This window comes from Oryctolagus cuniculus, chromosome 19 (genome assembly GCF_051225735.1).
Source record: "Oryctolagus cuniculus isolate XC-2025 breed Fujian yellow rabbit chromosome 19, ASM5122573v1, whole genome shotgun sequence".
Classification (NCBI taxonomy): domain Eukaryota; kingdom Metazoa; phylum Chordata; class Mammalia; order Lagomorpha; family Leporidae; genus Oryctolagus; species Oryctolagus cuniculus.
Genome location: NC_142885.1, coordinates 69,286,214 through 69,301,613, shown reverse-complemented (window position 1 = coordinate 69,301,613; position 15,400 = coordinate 69,286,214). Strand labels below are relative to the sequence as shown.

General features: G+C 61.0%; 1 protein-coding gene across 2 annotated transcripts in view; it reads right to left on the bottom strand.

Annotated features, from left to right (window-relative positions):
- Window positions 1–15,400, bottom strand: part of TRAP1 (TNF receptor associated protein 1) — a 49,733-nt gene that overhangs the window by 5,448 nt on the left and 28,885 nt on the right. For both annotated transcript variants that reach the window (XM_051836281.3, XM_089321298.1), the window contains exons 5-12: window positions 12,646–12,717; window positions 10,789–10,949; window positions 9,814–9,923; window positions 9,338–9,411; window positions 8,694–8,849; window positions 7,356–7,476; window positions 6,530–6,599; window positions 577–724 (exon numbers count right to left, since the gene is read on the bottom strand). In XM_051836281.3, the coding sequence (XP_051692241.2) occupies window positions 577–724; window positions 6,530–6,599; window positions 7,356–7,476; window positions 8,694–8,849; window positions 9,338–9,411; window positions 9,814–9,923; window positions 10,789–10,949; window positions 12,646–12,717 (912 nt within the window). The remainder of the gene's footprint in view (window positions 1–576; window positions 725–6,529; window positions 6,600–7,355; window positions 7,477–8,693; window positions 8,850–9,337; window positions 9,412–9,813; window positions 9,924–10,788; window positions 10,950–12,645; window positions 12,718–15,400) is intronic.

The window sequence follows — 15,400 nt, the reverse complement described above, 5'->3', positions numbered from 1 at the left end:
TCCTCACTTACAAGGCTTGCCCCGAGTGGGGCCCACACAGGCCTGCGCGAGACGCGGCCGAGGGCAGGAGGGCCCTGGGGTCCACAGCGCACGCTCCGCCCCTGCACTGGGTGCCAAGAAAGGTGAAAGCCGTGATGGCGACCGCCAGGCCTGCATGGGGCGGCCGCTCACAGGCGCCTGCCCTGGCGGGCAGGTGGCTGTCCCGGAGCCCGGGGCACTGGCCACTCGGCACTGAGTGCGCTCCTCCTTGTCAGAGTTCACCTGACAAGACTGATGACACGTGAATTAGGTCGCACACGTCTTCGGGACACAGACACCATCTCACAGAGCTGCTGGCCACCGGGGCAGTGTCAAAGATGCCCCCGATTCCAACGAGAGCCCCTGCACACAGGCCCCCCCTACCAGGGGAGCCCGGTGCTCGGCTGGCCCCGCCTTGCTACAGACAGTGCGTGTGTGCAGGGACAGGATGAGCTGCACCTCGCTGGGCCCGTCCCATCCACTGATGCCGCCACAGGAGCCTCCCCCTGCAGCCCCAGCCAGGGCGGACCCAAGGGAGGCCCAGCCACCAGCCCCTACCTTGACCTCCTGCTCCGTGGTGGTCACGATGCCCTCCCTCATGAACAAGCCGTAGTCCTCAAAGAACTTGGCGTATTTCTCAGCGTCCTTTCTGCTCTGGTCGATGAAGAATCTGATGAGCCTCTGCTGCAGAACTTCCCGCAGCTTCCTAGAGAACAGAGCGCGGCTAAGACACGCACCGGACCCGGCGTGCCCAAGGTTCCCCCCACCACTGAGCGCAGGCTTCCTAGAGAACAGAGCGCGGCTAAGACACGCACCGGACCCGGCGTGCCCAAGGTTCCCCCCACCACTGAGCGCAGGCTTCCTAGAGAACAGAGCGTGGCTAAGACACGCACCGGACCCAGCGTGCCCAAGGTTCCGCCCCACCACTGAGCGCAGGCTTCCTAGAGAACAGAGCGCGGCTAAGACACGCACCGGACCCGGCGTGCCCAAGGTTCCCCCCACCACTGAGCGCAGGCTTCCTAGAGAACAGAGCGCGGCTAAGACACGCACCGGACCCGGCGTGCCCAAGGTTCCGCCCCACCACTGAGCGCAGGCTTCCTAGAGAACAGAGCGCGGCTAAGACACGCACCGGACCCGGCGTGCCCAAGGTTCCCCCCACCACTGAGCGCAGGCTTCCTAGAGAACAGAGCGCGGCTAAGACACGCACCGGACCCGGCGTGCCCAAGGTTCCGCCCCACCACTGAGCGCAGGCTTCCTAGAGAACAGAGCGCGGCTAAGACACGCACAGGACCCAGGCGTGCCCAAGGTTCCGCCCCACCACTGAGCGCAGGCGTGAGAACACCCTATGGCTCTGCAGCAAACTGACAAAGGCGGAGCAGCGAGGGTGCCCTGGGCAAGCGCCGCCCCCTAGAGGCGGGAATGGGAGCTGACGCCACCTCCCAAGGATCCTGCCTCCAGGGACCCAAAGCTAAGGCCACGCTGGGAGGCAGAGTGATGGAGGTTTAGGGGCCATGGCCTCCACCATGGCACATAAAATACAAACCAATTATGAGCAATTTTGTTTCCAACAGGAGAGAACTGGTTAAAACAATGATGCAGGGCCCGGCGCTGTGGCATAGCAGGTTAACGCCCTGGCTTGCAGTGCCGGCATCCCATATGAGTGCCGGTTCTGGTCCCAGCTTCTCCTTGCCAATCCAGCTCTGCTATGGCCTGGGAAAGCAGTAGAAGATGGCCCAAGTCCTTGGGCCCCTGCACCTGCGTGGGAGACCCGGAAGAAGCTCCTGGCTCCAGATCAGCGCAGCTCCAGCTGTTGCAGCCATCTGGGGAGTGAACCAGCAGTTGGAAGACCTCTCTCTGTCTCTACCTCTCTAACTCTGTCTTTCAAATAAATAAAATAAATCTTTAAAAAAAGAAAAAAAACAAAACAAAAAAAACGAATCAGGACCAGCGTTGTGGGCTGTTAAGTCCCGGCTCCTCCACTTCCAATCCAGCTCCCTGCTAACGCGCCTGGGAAAGGACGGGGAGACGGCCCCAACACCCAGCTGGGAGACCTGGAGGAAGCGCTGGCTCCCGGCTTGGCCTAGCCCTGCCCTGCATGCTGCGGCCATCTGGGGAGTGAACCAGCTAAGGAAGATCTCTCCCTCTCTGTCACTCTGCCTAAATATCTTCACCAAAGACACCCTTTCTTTGAATAATTCTCAGTGACCGGAAAAAGTGCCTAAGATAAAAAAGAAAGCAGAAAGATGCCAACACAGGCAACTGATGGTACACACAGGCTGTACGGAGCTTCTGTCACGGCATCAGCACCAGACGTGGTACACACACACACACACACACACACAGAGTGAGACCCGTGAACTACACACACACCACACAGTGACACTCGTACTGAACTACAGACACCACACTGTAGATCCATGTTGAACGACACACACATCACACCATGACACCCGTGAACTACACACACACAACACCTGTGAACTACACACACACACACCACACAGTGACACCCGTGAACCACACACACACCACAATGACACCCGTGCTAAACTATACACTTACCACACAGTGATATCTGTGCGGAACTATACACACACAGTGACGCCATGCTGAACCACACACCCCCTACACAGTGACCCTGTGAACACCCCCCCACACTGCTGAGGCCCGTGCTGAACACAGCTGTGTTCTCTCGGCCCACGCTGCTGAGGCGCCACACGCAGACCTAAAGTCTGAGCTCCCTGCAGGTGGGTCAGGTGTTCTTACTGAACTTTCCTTTAAGAAGTGGAAGGGAGGGGACGATCGTGTGACACCCACTCCTCCTCACCCCTCAGCCCCGGGCTGCACGCGCCAGGGCGGTGTCCTCACCCGCGAGGGACCACCGTGGCCGGGATGCACAGGACGTTCCCACGGGGCAGGGAGGCCTGGGTGGGCCTCAGAGCCCGCAGCCCAGAGCGGCTGTCCTCGCGGGGCCAGGCTGGGGAGAGGGCACCAGGCATGGGAGTCAGAGCCACGGCAGGCGCACAGGCAGGAAGACAGGCAGTAACAGGCCGGGTCTCCTCTGTCACAGGGCACTGCGGGGCGGGGCACTGACAGCCCACAGGAAGGTGCACGCGCACGGGCCCGCGTCCTGACTTCCGAACCCCACGTCCACCGTGGGGCAGGGCAAAGCCCGCTCCTCCTGTGCAGGAGGCCTTCGGGGCACACAGCAGACAAGGACGGCAACGCGCCACCGCCCTCAAACACCCACGAACCGCACGCTGTACCCCTCGCCACAGCTCACACGCCCACCCCACGTCACCACAGCTCACACGCCCACCCCATGTCACCACAGCTCACACGCCTACCTCACGTCACCACAGCTTCACATGCCCTACCTCACATCACCACAGCTCACACGCCCACCCCACGTCACCACAGCTCATACGCCCACCCATCACCACAGCTCATACACCCACCCCATGTCACCACAGCTCACACGCCCACCCCACGTCACCACAGCGTCACACACCCACACCACGTCACCACAGCTCATACGCCCACCCCACGTTACCACAGCTCATACGCCCACCCCACATCACCACAGCTCTCTCGCCCTACCCCACGTCACCACAGCTCACACGCCCACCCCACGTCACCACAGCTCATACGCCCACCCCACATCACCATAGCTCTCTCGCCCTACCCCACGTCACCACAGCTCACACGCCCACCCCACGTCACCACAGCTCACATGCCCACCCCACGTCACCACAGCGTCACACGCCCACCCCATGTCACCACAGCTCATACGCCCACCCCACATCACCACAGCTCTCTCGCCCTACCCCACGTCACCACAGCCTCACATGCCCTACCCCACGTCATCACAGCTTCACATGCCCTACCCCACGTCACCACAGCTTCACACGCCCACCCCACGTCACCACAGCTCATACGCCCACCCCACGTCACCACAGCTCATACGCCCACCCCACATCACCACAGCTCTCTCGCCCTACCCCACATCACCACAGCTCACACGCCCACCCCACGTCACCACAGCTCACACGCCCACCCCACGTCACCACAGCGTCACACGCCCACCCCATGTCACCACAGCTCATACGCCCACCCCACATCACCACAGCTCTCTCGCCCTACCCCACGTCACCACAGCCTCACATGCCCTACCCCACGTCATCACAGCTTCACATGCCCTACCCCACGTCACCACAGCTCACACGCCCACCCCACGTCACCACAGCTCACACGTCCACCCCACGTCACCACAGCTCACACACCCACCCCACGTCACCACAGCTCACACGCCCACCCCACGTCACCACAGCTCACACGCCCACCCCACGTCACCACAGCTCACACGCCCTACCCCACGTCACCACAGCTCACACGCCCACCCCACGTCACCACAGCTCACACGCCCACCCCACGTCACCACAGCATCACACGCCCACCCCATGTCACCACAGCTCACACGCCCACCCCACGTCACCACAGCTTCATATGCCCTACCTCACATCACCACAGCTCACACGCCCACCCCATGTCACCACAGCTCACACACACACCCCACGTCACCACAGCTAACAATGATGGCAACGCGTCACAGCCCTCAAACACACCCATGAACCACACCACAGCACACGCTGTACCCGCCGCCACCACAGCGTCACACGCCCACCCCACGTCACCACAGCTCACACGCCCACCCCACGTCACCACAGCTTCACGCCCACCCCACGTCACCACAGCAAACAATGATGGCAACGTCACAGCCAGCCCTCAAACACACCCACAAACCACACCACGGCACACGCTGTACCCGCTGCCGCCACAGCTCACACGCCAAACCCCACGTCACCACAGCTCTCTCGCCTTACCTGACGTCACAGCATGATACGTTCTATGAAGACATCATCAAATCACAAGTTCTACCCAATGCCATCACCACAGCACACATGCCCTACCCCACGTCACCACAGCGTCACGCAACTGCACAGGGACAGACAGACACGCGGCCACTGCAGAGTGAGGGGAGGGAGGCGCAGCTGCCTCGTCCCGGGGGATTCAGGAGTTCGCACTTGCACAGGCCCCTCCTCTCACCAGCAAGCTGGCCCCACAAGGCCGACGCAGCCTTGCTTCCGCGGCCGCCCTGGGCTGGCCACAGTGGTCCAAAGGTGGGAACACTTCCGGAACCCGAAATACCTGCTTTCTGTGTGTCAGAAGCCAAACCCTCATCAGCTCTGTTTAGCGAAACTCGCAAATCAGTGACCCGCAGGCACGCTCACAGCTCACGGGTGCCAAAAAACTGAAGCGGGGGCCGGGGGGCCGTGGCTGAGACCCCGCTCGGGGCGCTCGCACTCCACATCTGAGCGCCTGCCCCAATCCCGGCGCACTTCCTGCTAACGTGCCCCGGGAGGCAGCAGGTGACGGCCCAAGTACTTGGGTCCCTTCGCTGTCGCGAGCATTGGAGGAGTAAGCCGGGGCATGGAAGGCCTCTCTCTGCCTTTCAAATAGAATCAGTAAATACAAGGCACTGACGAGCCAACTCCAACAGGCGCCCACAACCACGGGGCCTGCGATGACCCCGCCGCAGTCAGCTCGCACTGCCTGGTGGCCTAGGCCAGCACCGAGGGCAAGGTCACGGCCGCCGGGGCCGGCGCGGTCAGCACAGGCCGGCACGCTGAGCAGAGGTCTCAGGAAAGTAACTGAGGCGCACACTAAGACGTTTGGTGCGTGCGACCGAGGGACCCTCCGCAGTCAAAGCTCCCGGGAAGATGCAGGGAGCGTGAGCCAAAGGACTGGGGACGGCCCACGGCTCAGCCTCAGCAGCCAGGATCCGTCCGCGTGACGACAGCTGAGCGCCTCCGGTCATGAGTGACACGGACGGGCCCCGAAGACACTACACAGACCAAACGCAGCAGAGCACTGTCAATATTACCGATTCAATGTTACAGGAAACAAGAAAGACCCCGTGGCTGCGTCTGCTCGGGACAGCGAGGCAGGGCAGGGCTGTGGGGCACGGGGTGGAGGTGCTGCGCCTCCGCCCAAGCCCCCGGGGGGACCTGGGGCGAGGGGCAGACTTGCAATTTAGGAAGCAGCATCAGCTCCCAGCTGCACCTGCACTTCACAGCACTGAGTGCCAAAGGCACAACTTGCAACCCCACCCCACACACGGACCCCATGCGGCTGTCAGCCCGCCGCACCCCAAGCCGCGGGCACGGCTGGCTGCAGCCCAGGGTTTCTGGGAGCCGACGCCCTCAGACAGCAAACACTGCTCTCACCAGAGGAGACGAGCGAGCTCGGCCCAGCAGAGCTGCCGCCACGCAGCACCCCTTCCCAGCTGCCAGGCTAAGCAGTGCGCACCCCGGATTCTTCTGGACACACACTGAGGTGCCCAAGGACAGGCAGAGGCCGAGCCTGGGCCCCCGATGGACTCTGGAGGGGCCCCTCAGGTGTGGCTGCCCTCGGCTCCTGTCAGCAGGCCAGCACCCCGCCCCCAGCTCACCTGATGAGCGCACTCTCCTGTAGCAGCTCCCGGCTGAGGTTCAGGGGGATGTCCTCGCTGTCCACCACACCTGCGGGACACGGCAGGTCAGCTCCTCCCTGCCTGCAGCCCAGGCCCAGGCGCTCCACACTCTTAACTGGCCCTTCCTCTCCACAGCCCAGCTGTCCATCATCCCCAGGAAGTGAGCGGGCAAGAGGGGCGGCACCTGAGCCTCCTGTTCTTCACCCAGCGCTGGAGCAGGTAGGCGGTGTGGGGGGCCACACCAGAGACCCCTCTGCACTGTGTATCTCACGTTAAAAACCAGCCACACGGGGCCTGCCACTGTGGCATAGCAGGTAAAGCCTGAAGGGTGGCATCCCACATGGGTGCCGGTTCATGTCCCGGCTTCTCCACTTCCGATCCAGCTCCCTGCTAATGGCCTGAGAAAAGCAGCGGAAGACGGCCCAAGTGCTGGGCCCCTGTAACCCTCATGGGAGACCCAGAAGCAGCTCCTGAGTTCAGGCCGCCCAGCAGATGGAAAATCTGTGTCCACCCCTTCTCCCGTAACTCTGCCTTCCAAATAAATAAATCTTTTTAAAAATAGAGAAAAAATAACTTGCACAACCTAAACATGCAAAGGCCCAAACATGGGATTCTTCCTGGGACTCCAGTCCCACTCAGACTCAGAACACCCCCAAACACCAGGAGAACACACACGAGATGTGACCAGCCTGAGGCCCCGCTGCTCTCCGCCCAGCCCACCCCGGTCACGGCCACAGGCTGACGTGGTCACAGGCCTGGGCTCCCACAGCCCTCCAGGCCGAGGCTGCAGTCCACACTGCTGTACCTCGTACGAAGCGCAGCCACTTGGGCAGGACGTCGGTGGCCTTGGTCTGGATGAGGACCTTGCGGCTGTACAGGGCAACGCTGGAGCCCAGCTCCCGGCTCACATCAAACATGGACGGTTTCTGGGGTGAGGAAAGGTCAAGGTCAGAGGCCCGTGGCAGCATCTCCTCAGTCCCAGGGAGAGAGCCAAGCCTTCCCGGCCACCCTGGGCTGGAGGCATGCAACGCCCGGCACCGCAGCTCTGCGGGGATGGAGTGGCTTTCTCTGGGCACTGCCACCTTCCCTGGCCCCTCCCCCAAGGAAGACTACTTGTCCCTGGGAACGTGCCAAACCTTGTGTGGGTTGGCAGGCCCCAGCCCACAGGCCAAGTCAGCCGCGCTGTGAATATGTACAGCCCAGGAACCATTTTTACATCATTAAATGTGGGGGAGAGGATTTTAAAAATATTTCATGAGGGGCCGGTGCTGTGGCGTAGTGGATAAAGCCACTGCCTGCAGTGCCGGCATCCCATATGGGCACCAGTTCAAGTCCCAGCTGTTCCACTTCCGATCCAGCTCTCTGCTACGGCCTGAGAAAGCAGAAGATGGCCCAAGTCCTTGGGCCCCTGCACCGCCATGGGAGACCCAGAAGAAGCTCCTGGCTCCTGGCTTCGGATCGGCGCAGCTCTGGCCGTTGTGGCCATCTGTGAACCAGCAGATGAAAGATCTCTCTCTCTGTGTACCTCTGACTTTCAAATAAATAAATAATTCAAAATAAATGAATAAATAAATAAACAAACTATTTTCAAAAGAAAGATTTTAAGAGCCCCTCTGCTTGGGAAGGCCTGAGCCTCTGCATTTCTGACCAGCCAGGAACTGCTGAGGCTTTGGTCTGGGGACTCCACCCAGGGCCCAGAACCTGGCCCAGTTCTTTCCAAAATGGACACTAGGAAGTGTGCGAGTTTACGAAGGTCCAGTCAGAGACAGAAACGGCTTGGCCAAGCCCCAAGCTGGCCCCGTGCGGTGTGGCAGCCCCACCCCACACAACCCTGTGGGCACCGCTCAGTGGCCTACAGTGCTGGCCACTGCCCCAAGCGCCCTAAGCCAGTCCCCGCCGCTCAGCCTGTGGGGAAGCACGTATAGAACAGGCCCTGCCTGGGTGTGGCCCCGCAAGGCTGAGAAGCCCGGTCACTCGCCCAGCACATCTGCTTTCTCCTGTGCTCACCTCTGCGTTCACGTGTGAGCATCTGCCCAGGCGGCTGGTGCCAGGGGAGACGGCCAAGGCCACGGCGGGGGGAAGGGGCGGGGAGGGATCGCTCGGCAGCCCCAGCGCGGGGAGGCCGCGTCGGGAGGCTCCTCACCGTCTCTGGTACGTAGAAGAGGCTCCGGATGTTGAGCGGGGCGTCCGTCTTGTAGTGCAGGGTGTAGCGGGGCTTGTCGTAAGCCTGCGCGATGTAGCGGTAGAACTCCTCGTGCTGCTCCTCACTGACGCCCTTGGGGTCCATCATCCAGATGGCCTGCAGGGGCGTGGATGGGGTCAGCACGGTGGACGCACGTCTTCCCCACAGCCCTGACTGGCCGCGGGCTCACACAGAGTCCCCTCCCAAGGACAGTGTCAGCAAAGGGATCCAGGGCGCCTGTGAGGGGCGGTGACACAGCGGCGCCCGCCCACGCAGCTGACCCCTGAAGACCTCGTGCCCCGCGCAGGAAGGCAGACGACCACGAGTTAAGAGACTGCAGTTTGTGTAAAACATACAGAAACCGAGAGCAGTGCGGCTGCCTGGGCTGGGGGAGGGGTGATGACGGGTACTGGTGCTCTACAGGGTGGTGATGTTCTCAACTGAGTGCCAAAGGCCACACAAATCCACAGTGACACACACACGTGATGGACCCTGCCTGCCTCCCCAAACCTCGTCTCTCCACAAGCAACACGCAGTCCTCACTGCGGACAGCGCCCTCGTCTGTCTCCACGGCTGGCCCAGCCCCAGGCAGCCCAGGGTCTCACCTGCAAGGTGTTGATGCGTTTTCCATTCAGGTACAAGGGGAAGCTGACGAAGTTACTGTACTTGGTCACCACGTCTGGAAGACAGCAGAGAAGTTCCCAGAAGCAGCTCTGGGGTGGCCCCAGAGTGAGCTCAAGCCTGCGGGGGGTGCTGCCACGCTGTGCCACGCCCCAGTGCAGAGACTGGGGCACAGCAGGGGCACCGACACAACGGGCAAAGAACCAGACCAGAGCACAGGGCTCTCTGGGGGCACGAGCCCGGCCTCGCGTCTGGGACGGCGTCTAATGCAACACAGGAACCCTCCACCCACTGGGTCCCGGGGGACCTGGGCTCAGGGGCGCCTCCAGGGCTGCTGACACCTTGCCAGGGGGTATGCAGAGCCCACCACGCTGCTGCAGGCAAAGGAGGGAGCCAGGTAGGGGGGAGGAGGACGCCAGGCCCCGCCTGTCCCTCAGGCATGGGACCTGCAGCGGCTCACCTCGCACCCGGGCCTCGTCGGAGAAGGCCTTGCAGTCCGGCTTGAGGTGCAGGATTATCTTGGTGCCAGTTCTGACTCCTGATGCTTCAGCGACTTCAAACACTCCAGAGCTGTGACACAGCAGAGAGGCGCCAGGGCCCTGAGTCACTGCTTCCATACTCACCTGGGGGCCGCCCTGCCACTTCCCCTCAGGACCCCACAGGCAGACCCCCAGCCCCGAATGGACATCAGGACAGTGACGGAGCCGAGCGGTGCAGAGGCTTGAGGCTCCCTCGAGGGTCCCACCTGGGCTTATGTAAGCGGAAGGCAGGTGCAGGACGAAGGCAGGGCCTGGCGCAGCTCCAAATCAGACCCAGGCACCTGAGGGGACAGGCTGACCTGTGCTGAGACCCTGGCAAAGGCCAGGTGCACCCTCAGGAGAGCAGAAAACCAGTGCAGGTGCAGGCCGAGGGGAAGTACCTCCCTGTATCCTCGGCCTGCCCAAACTCTGAGCACAAAGCTCACTGAACTCATGGAAATCTGGTTGTTTTCCTGAGGGAGCCAAGAAGCTCCGCTCTGGCCAGGCTGCCCTCCCGCTGGGAAAGCACACACGGCACTGCAGTCTGGGGACATCGAGGAAGTGCTGGCGCCTGGCTCCAGCACCGTCCCAGGCAGGACCACCTGTAGGACTGCCTGGTACAAAGCAGGTGTAAGGGGAGGGAGCCCAGAGAAGCGGGGCTCCCACCCCCACGGCAGCCGCCCCCTGCTCTCCCCAGGACACAGACCCAGGGCCTCAGATGGCACACGTGGGGGCGGGGGGCGGGGCCGAGTGAGCTCGCACAGCGTGGGCCTCGAGGCGGCCTGAGCGCAGCCCAGCACCCCGCGCACGAGTGCGTTTTCTGGGGAACGTTTCAGTCTCACACTCAGGAGTGATTTCCAATCCCCCCCAGGGCACATGGGGACACTGTGGGAAGTGGGCCTCCCTCCCCGACTCACCCATCGGAAAGCCACTGGTGACCTTGGCTCCCCGGGGCCGCTGGGCGGGAATAGACCTCAACTCGGTCAGCCACCATGAATGCCGAGTAGAAGCCCACTCCGAACTGGCCAATGATCCTGCTGCTGGCCTCCGCCTGGCTCTGCAGCGCTTCCAGAAAGGCCTGTGATGGCAGGAGCTGGTCAGAGGGCCCCCGGGAGCTGACAGCCGGGACCCCTGTGTGGGCCCCCCAGCACCTGCTCGTCTCAGCTGATCCTGAGGTCAACCACTGGGGACCTTCCTCACATCCTGAAGAACCAAGTCCAGAGAGGGGAAGCAGCCCATCCAGATGCCCCGCGGGGTGGCCCAGGGAAGGGGCTGTGCTACCTGGCGCAGGGAGGAGCCCCCAGAGCCTGGCTGCATCATCCTGCCTCCGAGACCCAAGCATTGTGGGAAAATAGCCTCGCCAGGCGCAGTCGGCCCTCAGCACCCCCGGGAGACTGGTTCTGGGCGCACTCAGGACTCCGAAGCCCATGGTGCTGAAGTCCCTGCACGAAACCCAAGGTGCCTGTGCAGAGCCCGCGGCGAGCCCTGTGCTTCCTCGCTCTGCCGACGCTCAGTGCCCGGCGTGCTCTGGTCTCAGGTATTCTGGATCCCCGGCTGCTGGGCTCCGTGGACGTGCACCCCACAGACACAGGGACTGACTGCCCGTGCTGCTGTCTAGCACTGCAGGGCACGCAGGGATCCTAACGCGAAGTCACCACCGCCCGAGACTAAGGCTAAGTAAGCATAGACGGTCGGGACCTGCAGGGCCCCACAGGGCCCCGCTGACCCCAAGTGGCCTCTGAGCACCTGAGTGTGGCTGAGAAACCCAACGTCGGATTTTATTTCTCTTTAATGCTTTAAATTTAAGATGCCATTGGGCCAGCACTGTGGCGTGCTGGGTAAAGCTGCCACCTGCAGTGCCGGCGTCCCATATGGGCACCGGTTTGAATCCTGGCTGCCCCACTTCCGATCAAACTCTGCTGTGGCCTGGGAAAGCAGAAGATGGCCCAAGTCCTTGGGCCCCTGCACCTGAGTGGGAGACCCGGAAGAGGCTCCTGGCTTTGGATCAGCGCAGCTCTAGCTGTTGTGGCCAACTGGGGAGTGAACCAGCATATGGAAGATCCTCCCTCCCCCCGCCTCTCCTTCTCTCTGTGTGGAACTGTGACTTTCAAATAAATAAACCAATCTTTAAAAAAAAAAAAAAAAGAGGACGCCACGCAGAGCCAGCCTATTGCACAGAGCAGCCAGGCCATCCTGGTGGGAATCGCCGTGGTGGGGGTCCTGGCTGAGGTCTTCCCTTGAGAGGGTCAGGCTGGACCCACAACTCTCCTGCACGCACGAGGCCCCCAGAGCCACACAGAAAAGTGCCAGTCACCGAGGGAGGCGCTAAGGGCCACGCGGCCTCTGCCCTGGGGTGGAAGAGGATGGGCGTCCATCCACTGGTCTCCCCCAGGGTGGCAGTCACGCCAGAGGCTGCTTCGGGCCTGCAGGGCGGCTCTGATAAGAACCATGACAGGCACAGACCTCCTGGGCAGGGCTCATGACTGACCGAGGGTCCAGGAGATTTGGTTCTGCCCACCTTGACCGCACAGCTCAGGGAGTGGGTGAGGGAGGGCTGCACAGGAAGGCAGCGGGGGGCACCGGGGCAGGATGGCGCGCTCTAGACTCCGACCCTACAGCCCACCCGGTCCCAGCTGGACAGCGGCGACCCAGCCCGATCCTCTGTCACAGGACAACGGCGGGCCTGCCTGGAGGTCCTGTGACCGGCAACCACAGCAGGCTCCGAGTGCCTGCCCACAGCGGCATCCCTGCAGTGAGGCAGAGGCCACGCTTACCTTTGACCCTGACCTGGCGATGGTGCCCAGGTTGGACACCAGCTCCTCCCGGGTCATCCCGATGCCGGAGTCCTAAGGAGAGAGAATAAGTGGCGAGTTTGGCCAGGGGTCCCGGGAGGAAACACTGGCCAAGCATGTGTCTGATGCGAGCTCCTCTTTAGGATGTGCAAAGAACTCTCACAACCCAGTACGAAGAATGCAAACAACTGGATTAGAAAAGCAAAGTACCTGCACCGTTCCCAAGGAAGGATGCAAATGGCCGCGAGCACAAGGAAGGTGCCACTGCCCTCACCACTAGGACACGCGAGCTAAATCCGCGAGACGCCAGTGCACGCCGCCGGAACGGGCCCTCCCTGCTCCAGCACAGCTCCCGCAGAGGGGGCGCCTCCGCGCTGTGCCTCCCCCCACAAGCCAACACCCACGGTCACAAGGAAAACACGAGCCAAATCCCAAAGGACGGACATCCCACAAAAGCCCTGCCCAGGCCCTCAACACCACCCACAGCGTCAAAAACCAGGAAAATCGCGAAACCTCCACAGCCCGGGGGAGTCTAAGGAGTCGGGACGACCGGGGTGGTGGGCCAGACGGAAGCACTCCTGGGACAGGCACACCACAGGCCTTGGGACTGGCTCACCTGTCACCACAAAACCAAGATTTTAACCCTAAGGGAAGGCGGTGTGGCGTGCGCGGCCACTCTGCTCTGAAATAAAAGGTACGGGGCGGGACTGGGAGCAGAGGTTAGGTCACCGCCTGGGACACCCACACCCAGCATCAGAAGCAGCTCAACCCCACACCTCCATTTCCGATCCAGCCTCCTGCCAACACATCCTGGGAGGCAGCAGGTGACGGCTCCAGTGCTGGGCCCTGCCGCCCCCGTGGGAGACCTACACGGAGCTTCAGGCTCCTGGCTTCCGCCTGGCCCAGCCCTGGCTGTCCTGGGCATCAATGGATGGAAGATCTTTCTGCCTCCCCACCCCCTTTCCCTCTCTCCCTCCCTCCCTCCTTCTTAGTCACTCTTTCAAGTAAATAAAAAATAAGTATTTATTTTTTTTTAAATAGGGGACAGGTGGGCATTGGGCTGAGCAATTAAGACTCCAGTTGAGATGCCTACGTGGGGGCCAGTATTATGGCACAGAGAGTTAAGCTGCTGCCTGTGACACCAGCATCATCCTTATGGGTACCAGTTCAAGTCCTGGCTGCCCCACTTCTGATCCCCCTCCATGCTAATGTGCCTGGGAAAGCAGCAGAAGATGGCCCAAATACTCGGACCCTGGACCCATGTGGGAGAGCTGGATAAAGCTCCTGGCTTTGGCCCAACTCAGCCATGCCTGTTATGGCCATCAGGGGAGTGAACCAGCAGATCTAAGAATTTGTCTCTCCCTCTTTCTCTTTAACTCTGTCAATAAATCTTTAAAAACGAACAAACAAAACACTGCAACCCCATTGGAGCTGCTGGGTTCACTTCCTAACACAGACCCTGGGAAGCAACGGCTCAGGTGGCTGGGTTCCTTCCACCCACACAGGAGACTGGACTGATTTCCTGACCCCAGCCCGGGCCTGGCAGTGCAGGCATTTGGAGAGTGAACCAGCTTGTGGGAGATTTCGGACTGTTTCTCAAATAAAAAAGGAAAAGGACAGAGGAAGGTAGGTGTCCGAGTTTACTGGAGCATCTGCTCAAACTTTACATAAATCTAGAACTGTCCTTTAAAAAGACAAAGGAAAAAAGACAAAGCCAACCAAGCCCTGGGGACGTCAACAGTCACAGCAGCGAGGAGCAGCCCGGCGGACAGGCCTCCGGACTAAGGGCCCCAGTCGAGTCCTCACCTCCTGCTCAAGGAACCCAGTCTGTCAGCGCTAGGGAAGGCAAGGATGCCCCTTCGGCCGCCCCAGCCCTGCCCACGAAGGCGTTCCACAGCCAGGGCAGCGCGTGGACACGGAGAAGCTGAGCAAACCCACTCCCAACCCAGCCTCGACAAACAGCCTCTATGCACCAAGGGGGCTTGGCTTAAACTCTCCCTGCCCAAAGAGGGAGCACATGAAGCTCCCTCACGCCCCTTAACTAAAACAGCCCCCTTCACAAGTGTATCATCCATGTAATCACTGACTCACTCGGCAGTGACCTGGGAACAAGCCAGCAGGTCGGGAGCGCCTGTCTCCCGCCTCTCCACATGGGCCAGGAGGCAGCAGGCCCGAGGACAAGCCCCTCGGGCCATGGCCAGAGGAATCGTGGAACTGTGGCCTTTCTTACGATTTGATCCTAGAATCCTAATGGTTAATACAGCAATCTAAGAATTGCTTCATGTAAAGCAAGCAGTTAATCTGATAGGTGGGCTGCTATGCAAACAGTGCCCTAACAGTGTCACGGCTCCGGGGCCAGTACTGTGGTGTGGCAGGAAAGCCATCGCCTGCAGTGCCAGCATCCCACATGGTGTTGGCTTGAGTCCCAGCCGCTCCACTTCAGATCCAGCTCTCTGCTCCTGGCCTGAAAAAGCAGTAGAAGATGGCCCAAGTCCTTGGCCTCTGCACACACATGGGAGATACAGAAGAGGCTCCTGGCTCCAGGCTTCGGATCGCCCAGCTCTAGCCATTTGGGGAGAGAACCAGCACACAGAAGCTCACACTCTCACTCACTTGCTCTCTAATTCTGCCCTTCAAAAAAATAAATAAAGCTTAATTAAAGAAAGAAAGAGAGAAAACACCAGTGCCACGGACTAAATAGTAACGCAGAGAAATAGGTATTATAAGGGGAAAGCAC